The sequence below is a fragment of the Crocodylus siamensis genome, chromosome 11, assembly GCF_052110815.1.
Source record: "Crocodylus siamensis isolate JL-2025a chromosome 11, ASM5211081v1, whole genome shotgun sequence".
In the NCBI taxonomy this organism is placed as follows: Eukaryota; Metazoa; Chordata; order Crocodylia; family Crocodylidae; genus Crocodylus; species Crocodylus siamensis.
In genome coordinates, this window is record NC_143405.1 from 16,101,671 (window position 1) to 16,119,725 (window position 18,055).

An 18,055-nucleotide genomic window follows, 5' to 3' on the forward strand; every position below is an offset into this window, starting at 1 on the left:
CCCTCCAGGAGAATCAGCTTCACTGGTTTAGAGGATTTTTACTTATATGCTAATTGTGGAGTGGGGCAGGGCATATTAGGGCTGTGCGAAGTTTTGCCGACAGTTTTGTTTCAACGCTGTTTTGACCCGTTTCGAGCTTGAAACGGCAAAATTGAAACAAAACTGAGAGCTTTGAAAACAGCCTCGAAAAGGAACGAGGCAAGTCGAAATGTTTCTACATTTGGTCAAAATTTCTAAACGTTTCGAGTTTCAAAGCTCAAGTTGGGCTTGCCTGCAGGGAAACAGAAACTAAAGTAAGGAGAGGGAGGGGGAAGAGTGGGGAAGGAGCACTCTCATTATTGACTGTGTAGCTGGCCAGTGACTGTCATCCTTTCCTGAGGTTTCCTCCACTCCCAGTGCTCTGGGGAGGGATGGAAAAGCTACATGAGAGGCAGCATTGTTTGAACTGCCCTGCTTTCTGCCTTGGTGTCAGTTGAGTAATGGCGCACCTTAACACACACACACACACACACACACACACGTTTTGCCTGCCAGCAGCTAGAGGTGCAGGCCCCAGAACCCAGGCTCCCCCTGCACCAATCTCCTTGACAGCTGGCACGCTTCATGGCCTCAGCAGGGGCTAGCAGGCCTGCAGTTTTCACCATGCTGCACCTTAACACACAGTGTTACCCATGTCACGGGTTTTGCTTGTCCACAGCTTGAGCTGCAGTTTCCCCCAAACCCCTACACCTATCTCCTTGAAACTTGACAGGCTTTGTTGCCTCAGCAGGGGCTACCATCTCTGCAGTTTTGACCCCACTGTGACTTAACACGTACACGTGATGTGAGTTCTGCTTTCAAGACTCTGAAGTGTAGTTTCCCTGAAACCCCTGCACCCACCTCCCTGAACCTCAGCAGACTTCATGCCCTCAGAAGGGGCTACCATTCCTGCAAGTTTCATCCAAATTGGGCCAGAAATGATGAAGTTTTAGGCTGTTTTGAGCTTCCCCATTATAGCCTATGGATAAAACGCTGACACAGAGTTGAAACAGTGAAACTGTTTCGACTATACGAAACGGAACCGCAGTTTCGAATCAAAATGAAACTCAAAACAAAATGCTGTTCCGTCAAAACGTCAAAACGCAAGTCAAAACGGAACGGTGCCATTTCGCACAGCCCTAGGGCATATGCAATTTTACCTAGATCAAAGCAAGGAGTACTGTGTTTAGTTCTCAAAATTGTATATCCATTCTTATGATGTCTCACGAGAGTAAGGTCCACAGGATTGCTTCAGCTTCTGTGAAAGTCTTTCCTGTACTCATGATCCAATTCATTGGCTAGCAGGGTCAGCACTCCAGTAAAGTGCAACTGTCTTGGGAAGTCTGGATCACAGATGGTGGGGCAATTACTCAGTTACTTGGTACCAGTCTATTGTAGGGATTTAGTATTCACTGGTGCCAGTTGGAAAGCAGGCACATAATGGCTGTAGTAACTTGTGCTACTAAGCAAACCGGCTGCTATGTTTTGTACCAAGTGGAGAGTTTATGGGCCCATGGCTTCATTCCAAGATGCAATGAATGGCAATAAATCAGTTCCAGGAGGTCATGAACACCTGACTGCTACTAATGACAGCTCAGCACACTGCCCTCCTGTGAATTTTGAAACACAACAAAGACCACCACATCCAATTATATTAATTAGACTATTGCAAAATGTGGTTTTGCTCATCTGAAGACCTACAATCAATCAGTCAAGTTCCCAAACATCAACAGGAGGTATGTATGGGGTACAAGGGAACCACATCAACCATCACTGAAATGCAACTCTCTTTGGTGAAATTCAGCACAAAAAGCAGCATATTTTTGGGAAGGGAAGTAAAACAGAACCTTCCATCTAAGAAACAGCTAAAGTAAGTGAGGGAATCAGAGTTCCACTGCCTGAGCTAGAATTTAATCAGGATAGTGGACCAGGTTCTCACTCTCATCCCTAAACTGACACCTGCAGCATCACAACTCCCTCTCAGCTTGGCATGAAAATGGCCATGAAACAAATGTTCTCTCAAATCCTAGAAAAAGGCAGGGAAATTTCTGTCCTGCTGTCACGAAGATACTGGTGGAGGGAACAAGTTTGTCACTGGGATAGAAGCCAGCAATCAAATGGCACCACATTGTTTGCTTGTATCACTGGACCCCACCCAGACACATGCCACCTTCTCTCTCAGGCACTCTCACAGCAGCAGACACACTATCCTCTGAAACCCATGAGGGAACATTGGATTATAAACTTCATTTTTACTCTTCCCTGCTTGCCATCTGACACCAATCGGGAAGGAATCCTGCTTGATCTGCACACCAAGAGCACTTCACCAAGACAGTCCAGTCCCATGGACCCAGAGGGCAGATTTCCAGCTTCAGCTTCCTCTGTGCAAAAATGAAGTTTATTTCCTACATATGGGGACTTTTTTTTACCATTTCAACTTTCCCTGAGCCTGATGAAGAGTGTGTGAGCCCAAAAGCTTAATTAAACTTAGCAGAAAAAGGTTAATTTGTTTTGCAATTTATCAGTTGATCTAATAAAAGGCATCATCTCGGAACCACGAGTTCTAGAGGAAACGTTCTGAGGGAATGGTAACTTCTAAAACCACATTCCACACTGGGACAGGAGCGAATACATACACTGGAGCACATCAAACCTGCAAATGGGTGATGTTTCTATCAATGTTCATTGGGGAGGTCACGCAGTTCTGGGAAACGTATTTGTAGTTGCTGGGACAAGGTTCATTGTCCACTGAATTGACACATGGAATAGGAATCCGCTCGTAACCCCGGGCAATGTCTCTGTCGGAAAGGGAAAGAAAAGACACAGAATGATCTAATATACACATATCCAGACGTCCAAAAATGAGGTGACAACTAATAAAGGACTTTCTTATGCAACTTGAGTAGCATCCTAAGGAGAAAAGCCCTGCCTTTTATCTTCAAGTATTTTTGCTTGAAAGGTACTTGGTTTGATCCCAAATCTGTTTCTTCCCACTTGGACTCATGAATTATTTCTTGCTTGAGGATAGTTCCATGTGAATAAGTGCATGAACTGCAGTCCTGATCAGCATGTGCTTAATTCTCCCTGAGCTCAATTCAACTTCAGCACAAGCTTAAAAAGTCAACTCTGAATTGCAATCAAGGCTTCAGTCCTCAGTCCTGGAGTAATGAACAGGACTCTCACCTGCTCACTATTTTCTCTATCTGGGCAGGTTTGTCAGTAGATGAATCTTTGAGGGTCTTGTTCATCTGTAGAGCCACCCACACCTGAGAGTTGAGACTTGAACACTGGAGTGGAGTTTCACCCTCCTTGTTCTTCAGGGTGACATCTGAGCCACGGGACAGAAAAAGGCTGCAAAACAGCAACAAAAGATACAATCCCAGAAATAGCTTATTAGAAAAGGAAGCACCAGACATTGTAGAGATGCTCCTCAAGGTCATTCCTGTGATGAAGAATCCACAGAAGCAAGCAATGACCTTAATTTCATTTGTACACGCTGGTTTGCTGAACAATACTTGGAGTGGTTAACTAGAAAGTGAGCAGGCCAGTAGGTTAGAACTGGCAGGCTAATGTGCCAGAGACCTTGGCCCACACCCTGCCCCATGAAGAGGAGTTTGCTGGTAACAAGCCTAGATTCAAGTGGACATAAAACCCTCTTGGCCCACGAAGTACAGGACTGGAACCACAGTTCAGGAGTGGTAGAGACAAGGGCAGATAATCAGTTTTATTCTGGGCTCCAATTTGTATTTCTCAGTTCCTTATGGCCGTACCTACGAAATTCACTCACGACAGTGACCAATTTAAAACCTCCATAAGGTTGGTGCCCATTTCTAGTGAAGATGCATTAGACAGAGACCAGCTTTGCTCTGGGATGTTCCACACGCTAATGCAGAGGACCCAGCAGGACGTCTAAGCACCATTTCAGTCCTATTTTGAGAGTATAAACAGAGCTTAGAAAGAGACAGATCCCGGGCTACACTGGGGTGAATTTCACCTTAGGGATGCCATATGCGCTCTCTCCCTCTCTTACCTGGATTGTAGCATGCAATCAGGACTTCCCTGCAACCATTTTAAAAAGGTATAGCACCGCTCTCCACAAATGGGTTCATTGCTAGGAGCTATCACATGCTTTAATTGCCTGGCTGCAGAAAAGGGCCTGTTTCCCCCTGCCATGTCCCTCGTGCTGTCATTGACACCTGTGCAAAGTGATTGCAAAGTGTTACCACATTGGAACATGAGGATGTGGTTCCCTGCCAGCTGAAAGATGCTTTAGAATGGATGCATGGTAAACGTGCATCCAAATTCCAAACTCTTTATGTTACCAGAGTGGCATAGCATGCTCTCAGTGGATGTGGGCAGCAGACCCATAAATTTCACACTACCTTGCTCAGGTGCACAGCACTGGTGAATCCCCCTTTTGTTTTACTTTCAAAGAGGAAAGCATTTCTTAACTTCCCACTCAGGGTTCAACAGAGAAGGGAACAAGTAGCAAAGGAGGCAGAGCAGGCAGGAGCTATACTTACACAACGCACTCATAACGGTTCTCCCTGGCTGCAATGTGCAGTGGTGAGTCTCCGTGAATGTTTACTGCATGTAAATCACACTTAGCAGCCAGCAGTATTTCTGCTATGTCAACACAGCCGGAGAAAGCTGCCCAGTGCAAACAAATATTCTCCTCCTGGAGGGGAAAAACACAGGAGAGGCTGCTTAGTGCCTTTGGGACTTCACCATCATTAGCTCTGCATTTCTGGCCTCCAACATGTGGCCTACCTTCTCCTTTCATGGGATTTCTCATTTTAGCTTGGAGAACACCACCCTACTACAGACAAGCAGGGAACTCTTTGCAAAGACACGCAGGGAGCTCTCACCACAACCACCTCCACGCTTACTGCAGACGGGGAGGCTGCACACAAACTCTTGCACCACTCTCCTTGCATGTACAGATGAGTCACTTGTCTCTAAGCCACAGGGTGATCTGAATCAATCCACAGGGAGAGGTGACAGACACCAACGAACACTGGCAGGGGCTGGAAGCTGAGCCATCCAAGCCAAACATGTAGCAAAACTAGCATGTATCCCAAAGCTACAGCATCAAAAGAGAAAGAGCCCAGTGGGAACAAGCAAATCCCATTCTCTGGGGTAAGAAGGTGCTGGAAAGCAAGTCACCGGCCAGAGAGAGAGAAAGAGCACACTGTCTCAATTCAGGTATCTCTTAACTACTGTATATTCTCATCATCTCTCACTGAAGCACTAGAAATATCTAAACAGTATTCTTTTTTGAATAGGATCATCACTTTAAAATACCTATTTTCGTTACTGTGTAATTTATAGCACACCTTGGAATTCTTTGGCATGACAAGAACTAAAGATGCTGATTATGATAACATGATGATGATTACTATTTAACATGGTGTTTTTCATAGACAGCAAACCCCTCCTACCTTCTATCTTCTGTAAATTCATTTACCTTCAGGAAAAAAAGATGCTCAGATGGAGGAGGACATTCACACATACCTTCAACTCCCTGACACGTAGAAATATGTGGCAACACCACACACAATTCTGACGATTAAGACGCAGCAAACAACACCAGGACACCTACTGCTTATCAGGCTACAAAATCAACGTACCAACATCCACGTAAATCCTGCCCCATTTACTCTCACAGAATAGCAACTTATTCTTGCAGCAGCCTCATTAAAATCAGCAGTCCTTCTCAAGCTATTCAGTATGAGTAAGCTTGGCTGGATCTGGCTCTTAAGTAACTACAAACCAGCAAATGCTGGAATTGTGGGCAAACTAATATATGTGCCAAGCAGCTGTCCTGCAAAGAAATCGTTGGATAGACTAATATTATTTTCACCACCAGTTTAATAAGTGATCATGGGGAGACTGGTAGCTGGAGGCTTTTGTCACAGATCAAACAAAGGATCATTTTGTTCAGAGCTGGAATTATGCCTATAAAGTTAATCGCAATAATCTGGAAAGCCCCCTCTTACTTTGACTCTTGCACACATTTGTTGTCAGACCAACACCTGTTTGGAGAATAACTTCAGCTACCAAATAAATGGAGGGTCCAATGGAGGAGGGTTTTCAGGCAGAGAACAGCTGGAGGCAATCTGAGCACAGTGAGGTAAATGTGCCAACATCTATCCCTGCCAGCATCTGACAGACACAGAAAGAAGCATCTGGGGAGATGAACAGGAAATGGTTTCTTACATCCACGGGGCTCAGAAGACCTTAGGAAAGAGGGAAAATGGGAGACGTGCTGCCAAAAATAACAGTGGTGGTAGGGCTGATGCCTCTCCTTAGAGGAAGACTGGATGCTTTCTCTCCTTTCTCCTATATCCCTCATTACTACCCATGACATATCTTCTCTAGCAGTAAGTGTGATCAAGGAATTTGCCCCTATACAGGCAAGTGGTCCCATTTGTAATCACTCATATGATTAAGAGTTTGCAGAATTGGGCTCTCATGGCCTGATCCCTAGAGGTACTGTGTGGCCTTTCCCTTGAAGCCAGAGGGGCTCAGCATCTCTGACAGCCAAGCACACACCAGGTGCAACTCTCTGGAGCCTGGAATTTGTCTTCCTTTACATAGACTCACACCTGCAAGACCTTTTCAGCGTAGTGCTTCCTTTTACACATAAGGCAACAGATATGTCCACATTAGGTACAGGACTCTTCCATACTGTTACAGGAAATACATGGGGCAGAGCGCCCTCCAACTCCTGCACAGTTCCACCTAAGTACAAACAAAGGGGGAGCTCTCTTAGCAAACCCTCACCAGCCATTTCCCCCCCCCATACTGCACTGCCTCCCAAAGCCACAGCTCCTCACTGTATTTTCCAGGGGTCTGGAATCTGCTTTGTGAATTGTGGGGAGTAGGGAGGGTTACTAAATAAACAAACTCCAGTAAGTGCCTTACGTTGTCTCGAATGTTAATGTCCGACCCCTTGGCTAATAACAGCTTCACCAGCTCAATGTGCTTGTATTCGGTGGCCCAAATCATCGGCGTCCAGCCTCCATCATCCTGGGGAGTGGAAAAGGAAAGCATGAGGCACATAGAATAGGCAAGGCAGTGTCTACATTACTTTCTCCTAGCCCTGCAGCACCCACGAGAGATGTCCCATCACTAAGGAAGCCACTGGCTTGTCTTACACTACCACTTAAATGCTGGGAAGAGCGTCCTACTGTGCTGCATGTACAGCACAGTGTGTTTCCAACCTATCCACCTGGATTGATTTTTGCATTCCTGTGCAGCTCCACACATTGGTCAGAGGCTCCTAGTGGGAGTAAGGGCCTTCCACTGCAGCTCAGATTGCAGCATCAGGGCTCACAGGTCAAGACAGCACCACAAATACATTGACTGAAGACCCATCAGGCAGCCAAGGCCAGGCTAACAGCCAGAGTTCTCCTTGTATCTAATGCAGTGCTGTCTCACTTTTTATTGATGGATGCTCCATTTAACATGGCTTGGCTGCTGAGTGCCTATCCTCCCTTCCCAGAAAAGTTACTTTAGGCCACAGGTGAACTCCCACAGCAGTTCTGCTGCTGGGAAGTGAAATTTATCTGCAAGGAAAGATGAAGGCCTTGTTTATGGGATCCTTGGGAAAAAGGGCCTCACGGCTGGAGAGGAAGTAGGCCTAGAGAAAGCAGTGAAACAGAGGAATCAGTCAGAAAAGGCAGAAAGCACTACAGGAGACAGCTTGTTGATGAGATAGCCTGGCTGTTTAGAAGCTTTCAGCTAGGAAGAGAGAAGTACGGTCTCCCTGTACAGGCCTTACAAGCTGCAAAATGATATTTAAACAGCAAATGGATTGTGGCCCATTTATCCAAGCATCTTTACTCCTCTACATCCCCTTGCCTGCAGGAGCATGTATTTGCATAACTGATGTGATTCTAAGGCCTCTGGCAGACATTCATTTAAATGCACCACACTCGCATGGCAAGAGGTATGATTTTGGGATAAGGGATCAGATCCTAAGCACACCCTACCTGCCAGTGCAGAGGGAGCCCAGGATCATAATCTCCCTTGCCCTTACACTGGTAAGTTGAAAGCTGGGTGCCCACAGGTCTGGGACTGGTGCCAACAACCAGTCGATTTCTGGCTCAGGCCAGGGAGCAAACTGGGGCTAGTTCCAGACCTGGGTGCAGTTCCCAGCCTGAACAGGCTAACTGTCAGCCCAGACACGTGTTCAATTTAAGGTGCCACACAAACCAGCCAAAAAACTCTCACATTACATATGGAATAGTTTTATGGCTGGTTTGCCATTTTATGGTGCCTTAAATTGAGTGCATGAGTATTTACATTGCAATTAACACACTGAGTCCCAAGGAAAGAAGTTCCTGAGTAAGGGAAAGCAACCCATCTTACTTGTGCCTCTTCCAGAAGAACCTTACCTGGCAGTTGACATCCATTTGCCCGTTAGAGAGAAGATACTGAACAACATCATAATGCCCTTTCTTGGCAGCCAAGTGCAGACACGTGGACCCTTCTGCATCCTGAACAACGAACAAACATAGAACAACTCAGGAAAAATTGCTTCCCAAATAAAAAGTCTTGATATTGCACTATTGTGGCTATCAAGTGAGAGGATAGCCACAGCCATTGCTCAGGAGTGAGAGAACAAAGGGCTGTTAAATGAAGCCCAAAGGACAACCACTGAAGAGCACAGATGCAGGAGGAAAGAGGAACAGGAATGGGGACCTGGATAACGAGCCTGCCTGGATAGCTTTGCAGAGGGTCAACACTTAGCAGCTCCCACTTTCCCATACTGCTGATGGCATTTCCACCGTCAAAAGGGCCATCCCTACTGCACATCATGCTGGAGTCTGGAATTCTCCAAGTCTTCCCAGGTGTTGCATCTCTGCCCATCGGGCATCTTGGTAATGTTGTGAGGACTGTGCCTTACCTCAAGAGTCTGGCCTGTCTTGTCCGTACATGTAAGACTGTCTGCATTTACTTTCTTTAACAGCAGTAGCTAGTCAAATAAAGCTGGCCAGTACATCATAGCAGGGCAGTATGGTTATGGATGCCCAAGACATGAGGTCTCACACAAAGGCCTGGAAGGCTGAGCAGAACTGCAGATTACACTTGCCTAAGAGAAGAGGTTGCTGGCAGGTTTAAACTACATGTTCAACATATTGGAAGGGTTGGGGGCCTGAGTGTCATTGGGACTTCAGGAATCAGCTGTGGTCTGATAAAATATAAACTTACCTCACACACACTTAACATAGAAATCCCCAAAGGGCTGAAAGCAAATTACAAAATCTAAAGAACCAAGCTATGTCTTCAAGTGAGCTCCACATAAAACACAAAAGACACCTCTTCCAGGTCAGGGGATGCGGGCCATACCCCACATAGGTCTTGAGCATAAACAGCATCTATGCCTAGTAGATGGTATGATCTAAATCAAATAGGGGCCTGAAGTTTCAGAAAAGAGATAACTCTATAAGGGCTGACTGGGGCAGAGGATGTTCCTGCTCTCTCTTTAAAATGCCTTACACAAGCATCCAATAGCACAGTACTCCTTTGCCAAGGCTCTCATGGAGTACCCACAGCTTTTCAACACTCCTGAGAGAGGAGGGAATTTCAACTGTCATTTACTTAAACAGAACCAGGTTTAGGCTCCTAACCTATCACACTAACAAGATCAGCGGCTTTTTCCCACAAGGTACCTAGACACAGACCCAGTTAGTGAAATTCACAATTGCCCCCACGCCCCATCTTGTCAGATAATCCTCCTACCCCAGCAAGGAGGAAAAGCAGGCATGCAACAGTTAATCTTTATGTCTCTCAGCAAAACCACCCCAATTGATTTATTAGTGCATTGCTGCTCCTTTCAAAGATGACTAATTTGTTACAAGCAGCTAATTAAAATAATAAACCAGTCTAGATTTCCAAAGTTATTTCATTTCAATAATGGCCTTGTCGTTCTAACAGTTCTAATTTGCTTGTGCTAGCTCATGTTTATTCTGCCTCACCTTCACAAAAAGAAAAAAAATCTCTTGGTACCCTGCCTTTAACATATCAAACAAGACACACTTGGATTTTGCTCTTGACACCAGGTAGTTGGAACCCCTATGCTCCTCCACAGGACAGAACAGGAATCCTGGGAAATTGTCAAAGGCCTAACACCAGTCTGCATTTGGTACCTAGGAGCTTGCTGGCAAGATAATTTCACAGGCGCAGGCCAGCTTCTTCATGGGCAGAGCATCACTGTTCCACTGCTCCTTTCCTTAGCAATATCTTGAAGAGTGTGCCAAAGGGAGCAGGTTGTAACAATATCACGTTCATAGCAGGGAGGGCTCCTGAGCTCCAAATGGCATCTGATTTATGAGACTAATAAATGATCCGTATATTTTCCAAGAGTACAATACAGCCAGACCAGGTTGTGGGCAAACGGCCAGCCATTTTCTTTTTATTGTATTGGTTTAAATTAGAAGGCAATATTTTTTAAGCTGCCTCTGGGTTTGCCCCTGCAGAGGCCCTACAACCAGTTGCACGTCAAATACTTGGACATCTAAATTCTCCCTTCTTTCAATTCAGTGGATTTACAGGTGCCTAATTAAAGGCCTTTTAAAAGACACGTTCCCCCAAAAGCCTAGTTCTGAGGTAATGGAGTACACAGAGGTGGAAAAAATAAAACCCTTGAAATCATTTCCTTGCACTCATGCTGTTCAGAACCCACTGTTATCAATTAGTTTTATTACAGAAGCAACTGGAGGCTTCAGACGGGATCAGATCCCCACTGTACTAGACACTGTACACACACACACACGAGTAAAAGAAAGACTTTGCCCCAGAGAGCTAAAAATCTAGGTATTACACCATTTTTTAAAAATGATATTACCCATTGGCCCCTTCACAAATGTGCATACACTAATGAAAGAGGCTCCCTTTTCCTCTGAACTGGACTCTGGCATCTAGACTTGGCCTCCCAACAACAAAGGAAAGGGAGGCTCACTAAGGCTTCTCAAGGAGAACCAAATAAGGACTGCTCACTACCTTAGGATCTACCAGTGCTCCAGCCTTGATAAGGTATTTCACAGTCTCCAGATGGTTATTTTCTGCTGCTTCCATCAGTGGGGTTCTCTGATCTTCTGAACAGGTGTCTATGTTAGCACCAGCCTGTTAAGTGGCCAAGCCAAATAGAAAAACAATTATTATCATTAGCGTTCAGTATAGGAAGTGGAAGGAAATATAGATTTACAAGCAGGTCATCCACAGAAAGAACATTAATTTGCATAAAGATGAATTGGGTAAAGGAGGGGTCAAAACTGATCTCTTCTTCAGAGTCTCATTAGCTACTCTCTTCCATGTTCACAAAGGAACTGTTAAGCACATGTGGTGCTTGACAGTCACATATTTTGTGCTGCTGTAGCATTCACAGCTGCTTTTTGGACATCGTCTGTATAATTTAAGAGAGAAAAGACTCTCTATCCTTATTATTCCAGAAAGATAAACTTTGTTCGTGGACTCGTTAGTTCAGACACAATAGCACAAAAACAGACTAAGCCTTTCATCTGCAGGACATCTGCAATGCAAAAGAAACTGAAATCCTGATTTTTAAGAAGTTGTTAGGAGAGTTCAAAACTGAAAAACATTTGGGAATTTGTTTTTCGAAGAAAGGAGAACAAGGCACAGAAAGAAACTTCTTGGTTTGGGGAACATAAAAGGAGATGAACCTGAATCAGCATGTGGCAGATGTCTACATGCCCAGACTCCGCGGCTGCATGGAGAGGGGTTCTTTTATTCTGATGCTCCATCTTAAAGTTGGGGTCAATTCCATCCACTGAAAAACAGAGAGGGACTTGGTCCAGTTGGAATACAAAGATTTCTGACAGCATACTACAAAACCATCACTAAAAGAAACTTACGGGGACATAACTGAATATTTTAGAGGCAGCATCTAAATTTCCTTTAACTTATTTATTACACTTGCTACAAAGTTCTTAACTCAAAAGTCCACATTGTTACAAATCACAAGGGTATTACAAGTGGCTATTTCAAGGATGGGGGTCTTCTCAAACATGGTATGAACTAACTTTTAAATGAGAAATGGTTTTGTGAATGCCTTTCTTCAGATTTTTGTTAAAAATTACACCACTCACTTTCCCCACATCCTGACAGCTGCAAAGGCAATTGTTGACATGCAAAAGTGAAAAGGAAAATTATTTAAATTTAATTGTGGCTTCTATTAATGCAATATAGAAGCTGGAAAGAGGAAGGAGAAACTCCACATCACCATCTCATTCTATCAGCAAATAATTTTTGGATCACTGGTCCTCTGTCTGTTTCTGCAAAAAGAGGGCTGCACTGAAGTTAATGGAGCTACTTCAACTACCATCACCTTAGATCTGGCCAAGGATTCTCACAGCTGTGAGGAAACTGACAGATGAGGATGGTGCCCAGGCAAAGATGTCTAGACAGAATAACATGTTATATACAATGAAGCTGCAGTTAAATAAATACTTGTGCAGCAAATTTTAGTGGTGTTGAAGATGCAGACAATGAAGTTAATACTTGCCAGAAAGACAAAAATGTTTAGTCAATGAAAAGCCTCAAATACTAGCAAGAACATATTACACAGTACTGGAGAGGAAAGAACAAGATTTGTAGGAAAAATTGTTGACAACATCCCTGAAAAGAAAAAAATATAAAAGAGCAAACCTTCTCATGTGATCAGTGATAAAAGCAACATCAGTAGCTCAAAAATATCCTCTGGTTGCATATTACTGAGCTCCCCACGTAATAACACTTCATGCTCAGAAGAGCTCCCTCTTTTTGCAAACCCACTTACCATCCTAATTAAATACCCTCTGTACAGCATGGCTGCTTGCAGACATGGGAAAAAAAACAAGCTGATCCTTTATTTAAACTCGGCACATTCCCACGCTGAGCCAAGTGCATGTCCACAAGAGACAGCATGTTAGTTGCATCTGGCTTTCCGAATGTCTGTATAGATCGGGTGCTTTAGTGGGGATTTTTTGGCTCTTTTATCTAACAGTTGATTGAATCAGTTTTAGCTAAAAGTGCCAAAAAGCCCCACCGAAGCACCCGATCTATAAAGACACTGCAGAGCCGAGTCGAAGTAACACACTGCTGCTTCCGGTAAAGCGCTTCCCTCTTCCCCCCGCATCTGTCAGCACCTTATGTGAATACTCAACATGTGGATAGGCAAATTTTGCCAGACTAGAAAATGACACAGAGGATATCTGCGGGCATAGGAGTGGGACTCTGTATAAAACCATGCTCAGTTCAAATGCAAGTCTGGACTTTGGCAACAGAATAGCGGGAGCTGGGAGGACAGCCAAACTAGTACCATTCTGGGAAAGATCCACTTACCTAACATAAGCAGGACCTTCTGGAGCTCCCCTTGCCTGGCCGAGAAGTACAGCTGCTTTGGGTGGAATCGTAACTTCTTGGGTCTGTTGTGATGGAAAAAGGGGATTATTAGTCGTCATTAAAGAGTTCTCAGCACCCTATGCATCCCTTCCTCGCTGCCATTACCAAAAGCCATTTTCTTGGTGACTATTCATACGTATTTCTGGACCGTCCAGGACCATCCAAAGTGAATTTGCTTTCCCTGAAGGACATTGTTGAACTAACAGCTTCCATTCACCTTTGGGACAACAGTATTCCCAAGTGCACACACACACGTGTGTGCACACACGCAAATTAGAGGCAGTGGCCACCAGTTTAAGCACCTTCAGGCTTCGTTAGCATTTCCTTCAGTGAAATTCCATGGGCTTCAGTTTCTGAACAGACCTTTGCCATGCTTGCTAACCTGAATTACTTAACATGTTTTGGAGGTGCTCAGAGTCCTCCTGGATAGCACTAGAGGCCCCTTTGGCAGACAGGTATTTAGACAATTGCTTGAAGGCAGACCCTCAAAGCAGCTAGATATAATACGCTCTTGTCTTTAGGGCTCACCCTTGCTGGAAACATGCAAAAGAAACCAGCTCTACTCTATAAAGTGGCTTTAAAACAGGTTGGGGCTCCATGCTTATGTTTTCTTCACTATTCTACAGGTTAAAAAGATGTTTAGTGTCTCCCACTTGGCAGCACTGCAAACAAGCCAGAATCCAAAAGCTGAGTTCTTTCTAACTTATGGATCTTTAACCAGTAATGGAAGGTTCTTCAGGCCAAATCCTGCACTCTGCTGCATGTGTGCATCCCCATAGCTCTTCAAAGGGTACCTGGGAAGATCTGTGGCCTTCCTTGGTATGACATATGTATAAACAATTTGGACTTTTAGCAAACAATGATGTTGGTGAAACACAAGAGAAACAAAATCCAGCTCATTCTCCCACAGCTGCGTTGGCTCAGCAGGGCTAATGAAAAAAAAATCTGGCCACTCAAGTCAGTAATCTCTAACTGGGAAGTCACCAGGAGATCATGTTTTACAACTACACCTGGATGTGTTGTGCTTGCTTAGATTATTAAGCTCACCAGGGCAGAGCATCTCTTTGACATGTTTTCTTATAATATCTAGCATAATGGAATGTCCCCCTCATCCAGCAAAAACAGCAGAGATGAATCATCCTGACTTCCTGTTAATCTGACTGTACAATCCAGGCATTGAAGCTAATTGGTAATATCTTTCTATCTTGATGCATTAAGGTATATTTTATTTTGGGAATAGGAGGAACAAGCCTACAAAAGTAATTCACATCTTGAAAACCTTCCCCTCATATACATCAGTGGGAACAACAGGTATTGGGCACTGGTCTGGTCTGGTACCTTTTTTAAAAAAATATATGAATATGTCTCAATTTAATCATGGAAAACAGTAGCTGTAAAAAGTGTCATCCTCCCTTAGCTTCTACAATCCCTCAAATCAAAACACAGCCACATGTTTATAGAGGAAGATGGCAAAATTCCATTTTACATGGAAAGTTAGCTTTCTTACTCAGGAGCATTAAACTACAACAGCCCTGTAATGGGAAAACTCAACACTGAAAAGTGATAATGCGTGTACATGTGCATGACACATTCAAGCAGAACGTTTATTTATGGTGTTAGAAACTTTGACATCTGTTGAGATTTCATCAGAAAGCACAAACATTGTGTTGTGTGGGTTCCCCTTGAAAACTGGACCATCTTCCAGCAAAAACCTCAAGTTCCCATGTGAAGATGCAGCTTTGTACAGCAAACTGAAAAAATCTTGATTTCTAGTTGTCTGGTTTTTTCTTTTGTTAATGGAAAAAATGTTGTGAGATCGTTGCAAAGAGCGGAATGCTGTGGGTACACAGTCAGCCAAAATCAGTTGTGACATACTTGTGTAAAAATACATATTTGGAAATTTTCAATTTCTCAATTTGAAACAATGAACCCAGCCTGGTAGTGAGGCAAATGGGATTAGGTAATTCTAAATAAAGCCAAAAGAGGGACACCTTCTCTTAGGGGGCTAAATCTGAGGCACTGATGCTTGACTAAGAACCTCTGGGGTGCTAATAATTTGAATGAGAAGACCTGGACAGTTCAACCTTAGTGGTAAGAAGGACAAACTACTCCCCACTAGCAAATCGATCAGTAAAAAGGTTAAGAGTGGAAACTGTTTGGAAAAATCCATACTCCTCAGTGCCTGCAGAATGACCATCCTAAGTAGAAACACACCATATGTTCAAGTGGACCTCAGATTCAGGTACACTAAATCTTGCTTTGCTCCAGTTCAACAAAACCAGATGCCACTTAAAAGAATTCAAGACCAGTTCTTACTTTTCTGAATCCAGGGCAATCAAGGCGCTTTCCAAGGTTTCTTTAACTGGTCCCTGGGTCAGGCCAGTGGCAGGCTTCACAAAAACAGAAGACCCAGCCATGTCAAACCCCTCAGCAGCTGAACTCTCTGGCTTGTCTTCCTCTGACAACCGCATTCCAGTGCCACTAAAGTGAAAAAAAAAGGAAACAAACAAACATAGCCATTAAAAACAGACAAGAATATGTGCAACGTATGCCAAATGAGGCAAGAAAAAGGATTTTAAATACAAAATGGCCTTGAATTTGAGAAATAACCTGCTCTTGAAGTCTGATGTCGAGATTTAGGCTCTCTCCTGAATTCTGTTCAATATGGAGGATCTTCCACCACAGATAACAGTTTGATTTTCCCTGCACGGGCTTTGATTTTCCTGATGCACAACTTCTGGTTGGTTAATCAAGTGTGTTGTGGGCAGGGCCTGTGAAAGCTTCCACGTCTTGTGACCACAACTGCCAACCTCAATCCTGACACGCAATCACCCACTCTTACTCTAGGCCCAACTGCCGCCACTCTCACATCTGCCACTCCACTTCAATCCCTCCCTGCTAAAGTGGACCCTGCTTGAACATGTTGCAAGGTAGGCTGAATTATGCGGAAATTTTATGTTGCAGGCAAATCAGAATGGGAACTGGACTGACATCAGATGCATTTCACTCATGACACGAGAAGCCAGGTTTACAGAAGTGAAAGTTTAGTATATCACCGCTGTGGCCCGAGTTTCTATTTGTTGGTGTGGCTTGGCCTGTCCTAGCAAACTATTTAGAGTGCGAGGTTGCAGATATAAAATGTGGCAGGGTACCAGGCCTCCCATGAACAGCGACTCACCTTCCTGTTGTAGTGTCTGCCCTTCCCTCCAGAGCTGCTGGTTTTTGCTGCTCATAGGTCAGAGATACTGTGGAAGTTGTGTCTGCTTTAGCTATCGTCACCTCCTTTGCCTTTGAGGCATCTTCCCCACAGTGTGGGCAATAGCTCATGTCGTTGACCTGGGAGGCACAGTTCTTATGGAAACGGTGGGAGATGCTGCTTTCAGGCTGACATTCCATGAAAGTGCCCTGGAGAAGTCACAGAGAGGAAATTTCCACATTTGGTCAAGCACAACAGTGAACTTCACCCTTCTGTTTACTGTGCTTCATCTTACACTTGAAAATTTCCAAGGCTGGAGAGCTGAGAACTTCCAGTGCTTAACCACTGCCATACTCAGAAAGATGCTCTTAATCTCCAACCTAAATTTCTTTTGCTGTACCTTGAGGTCGCTGAGAAAAGTCTAATCTCCATCACCTTTACAACCACCCTTCAGGTATTTGATAACTGTTATCAGATCTCCCCTCAGTCTTCTCTTCCCTGATTAAATAACCCTAGTCCTTTCAGCCTTTCCTTGTAAATCATGTTTCCCAGGCCTCTAATAATTTTTTGTCGCTCTCTGTTGGACTCCCCAATCTATCCACATGTTTCTGAAAGTGTGGGGCCCAAGACTGGACACAGTATTTCAGGTGGGGAGCCTCAGCAGTGCTGAAGAGAGCAGAATTACTTTCCTTGATTTGCAAGTGACACTTCTATTAATACAACCTAGTATGCTGGTTGGCTTGTTTAGTGCAGACTTAAGGGTCTCCATGCAAGCTGGTTACACTGATAAAACTTCACTAGGGTCTAATACAATTTAGTTAAAATGAGTTCAGCTTTTGTATTTAGACAAGCCCCTAGATCTGTACAATGTACCACTCCACTAACCAAGCTGCCAGACTCATTCAACATGGAATCAAGTTACCTTTCTTAAAATGTTTGCTCCCTCTAAAACAGGGGTGTCAAACAGAGCCCATTGGCTGTATCTGGCCCGTGATGACATCAGATCCAGCCCATGGGTTGCTGCACCAACCCCACGTGCCAGCACCAGCCTCAAGTGCTCCATGCCATATAAAGGCTCAACCTGGTGCTGCACACCTTGCGCACAGCACAAGGGGTCCAGCATGGACATACTACATGTAGTGCCCTGCACCAGCTAAGTGTTAGCTTTGAGGCCAGTCCAGATCAGGTTTTGCCAAAACCAGCATGAAGGGCCAGTATGGTGAGGCACCGCATGCAGTACATACCCTGTACCAGCCCTGACGTACACAGGAAGCCATCATGTGCTGCATGAGGTACATGGTCTGGAACCAGTGCCACAAGTGCTGCCCAAGCAGTCAGTCATGGTCTGGCCTGCAGCCAGTGGGCCAGATGAGTTTGACAACCCTGGCTTAAAACATTTTCCAGTGTTTCCTGATTAACTGGAGCGAGCCC

At 44.4% G+C, this 18,055-nt stretch overlaps 1 protein-coding gene across 8 annotated transcripts in view; it reads right to left on the minus strand.

Annotated features, from left to right (window-relative positions):
* Positions 1–18,055, minus strand: part of EHMT1 (euchromatic histone lysine methyltransferase 1) — a 153,668-nt gene that overhangs the window by 22,071 nt on the left and 113,542 nt on the right. For all 8 annotated transcript variants that reach the window (XM_090021133.1, XM_090021138.1, XM_090021136.1 and 5 more), the window contains 10 exons: positions 16,607–16,833; positions 15,745–15,909; positions 13,369–13,451; positions 11,709–11,815; positions 11,029–11,151; positions 8,421–8,522; positions 6,946–7,050; positions 4,542–4,696; positions 3,202–3,369; positions 2,672–2,816 (listed from right to left, as the gene is read on the minus strand). In XM_090021133.1, coding sequence (XP_089877259.1) covers positions 2,672–2,816; positions 3,202–3,369; positions 4,542–4,696; positions 6,946–7,050; positions 8,421–8,522; positions 11,029–11,151; positions 11,709–11,815; positions 13,369–13,451; positions 15,745–15,909; positions 16,607–16,833 — 1,380 coding nt within the window. The remainder of the gene's footprint in view (positions 1–2,671; positions 2,817–3,201; positions 3,370–4,541; positions 4,697–6,945; positions 7,051–8,420; positions 8,523–11,028; positions 11,152–11,708; positions 11,816–13,368; positions 13,452–15,744; positions 15,910–16,606; positions 16,834–18,055) is intronic.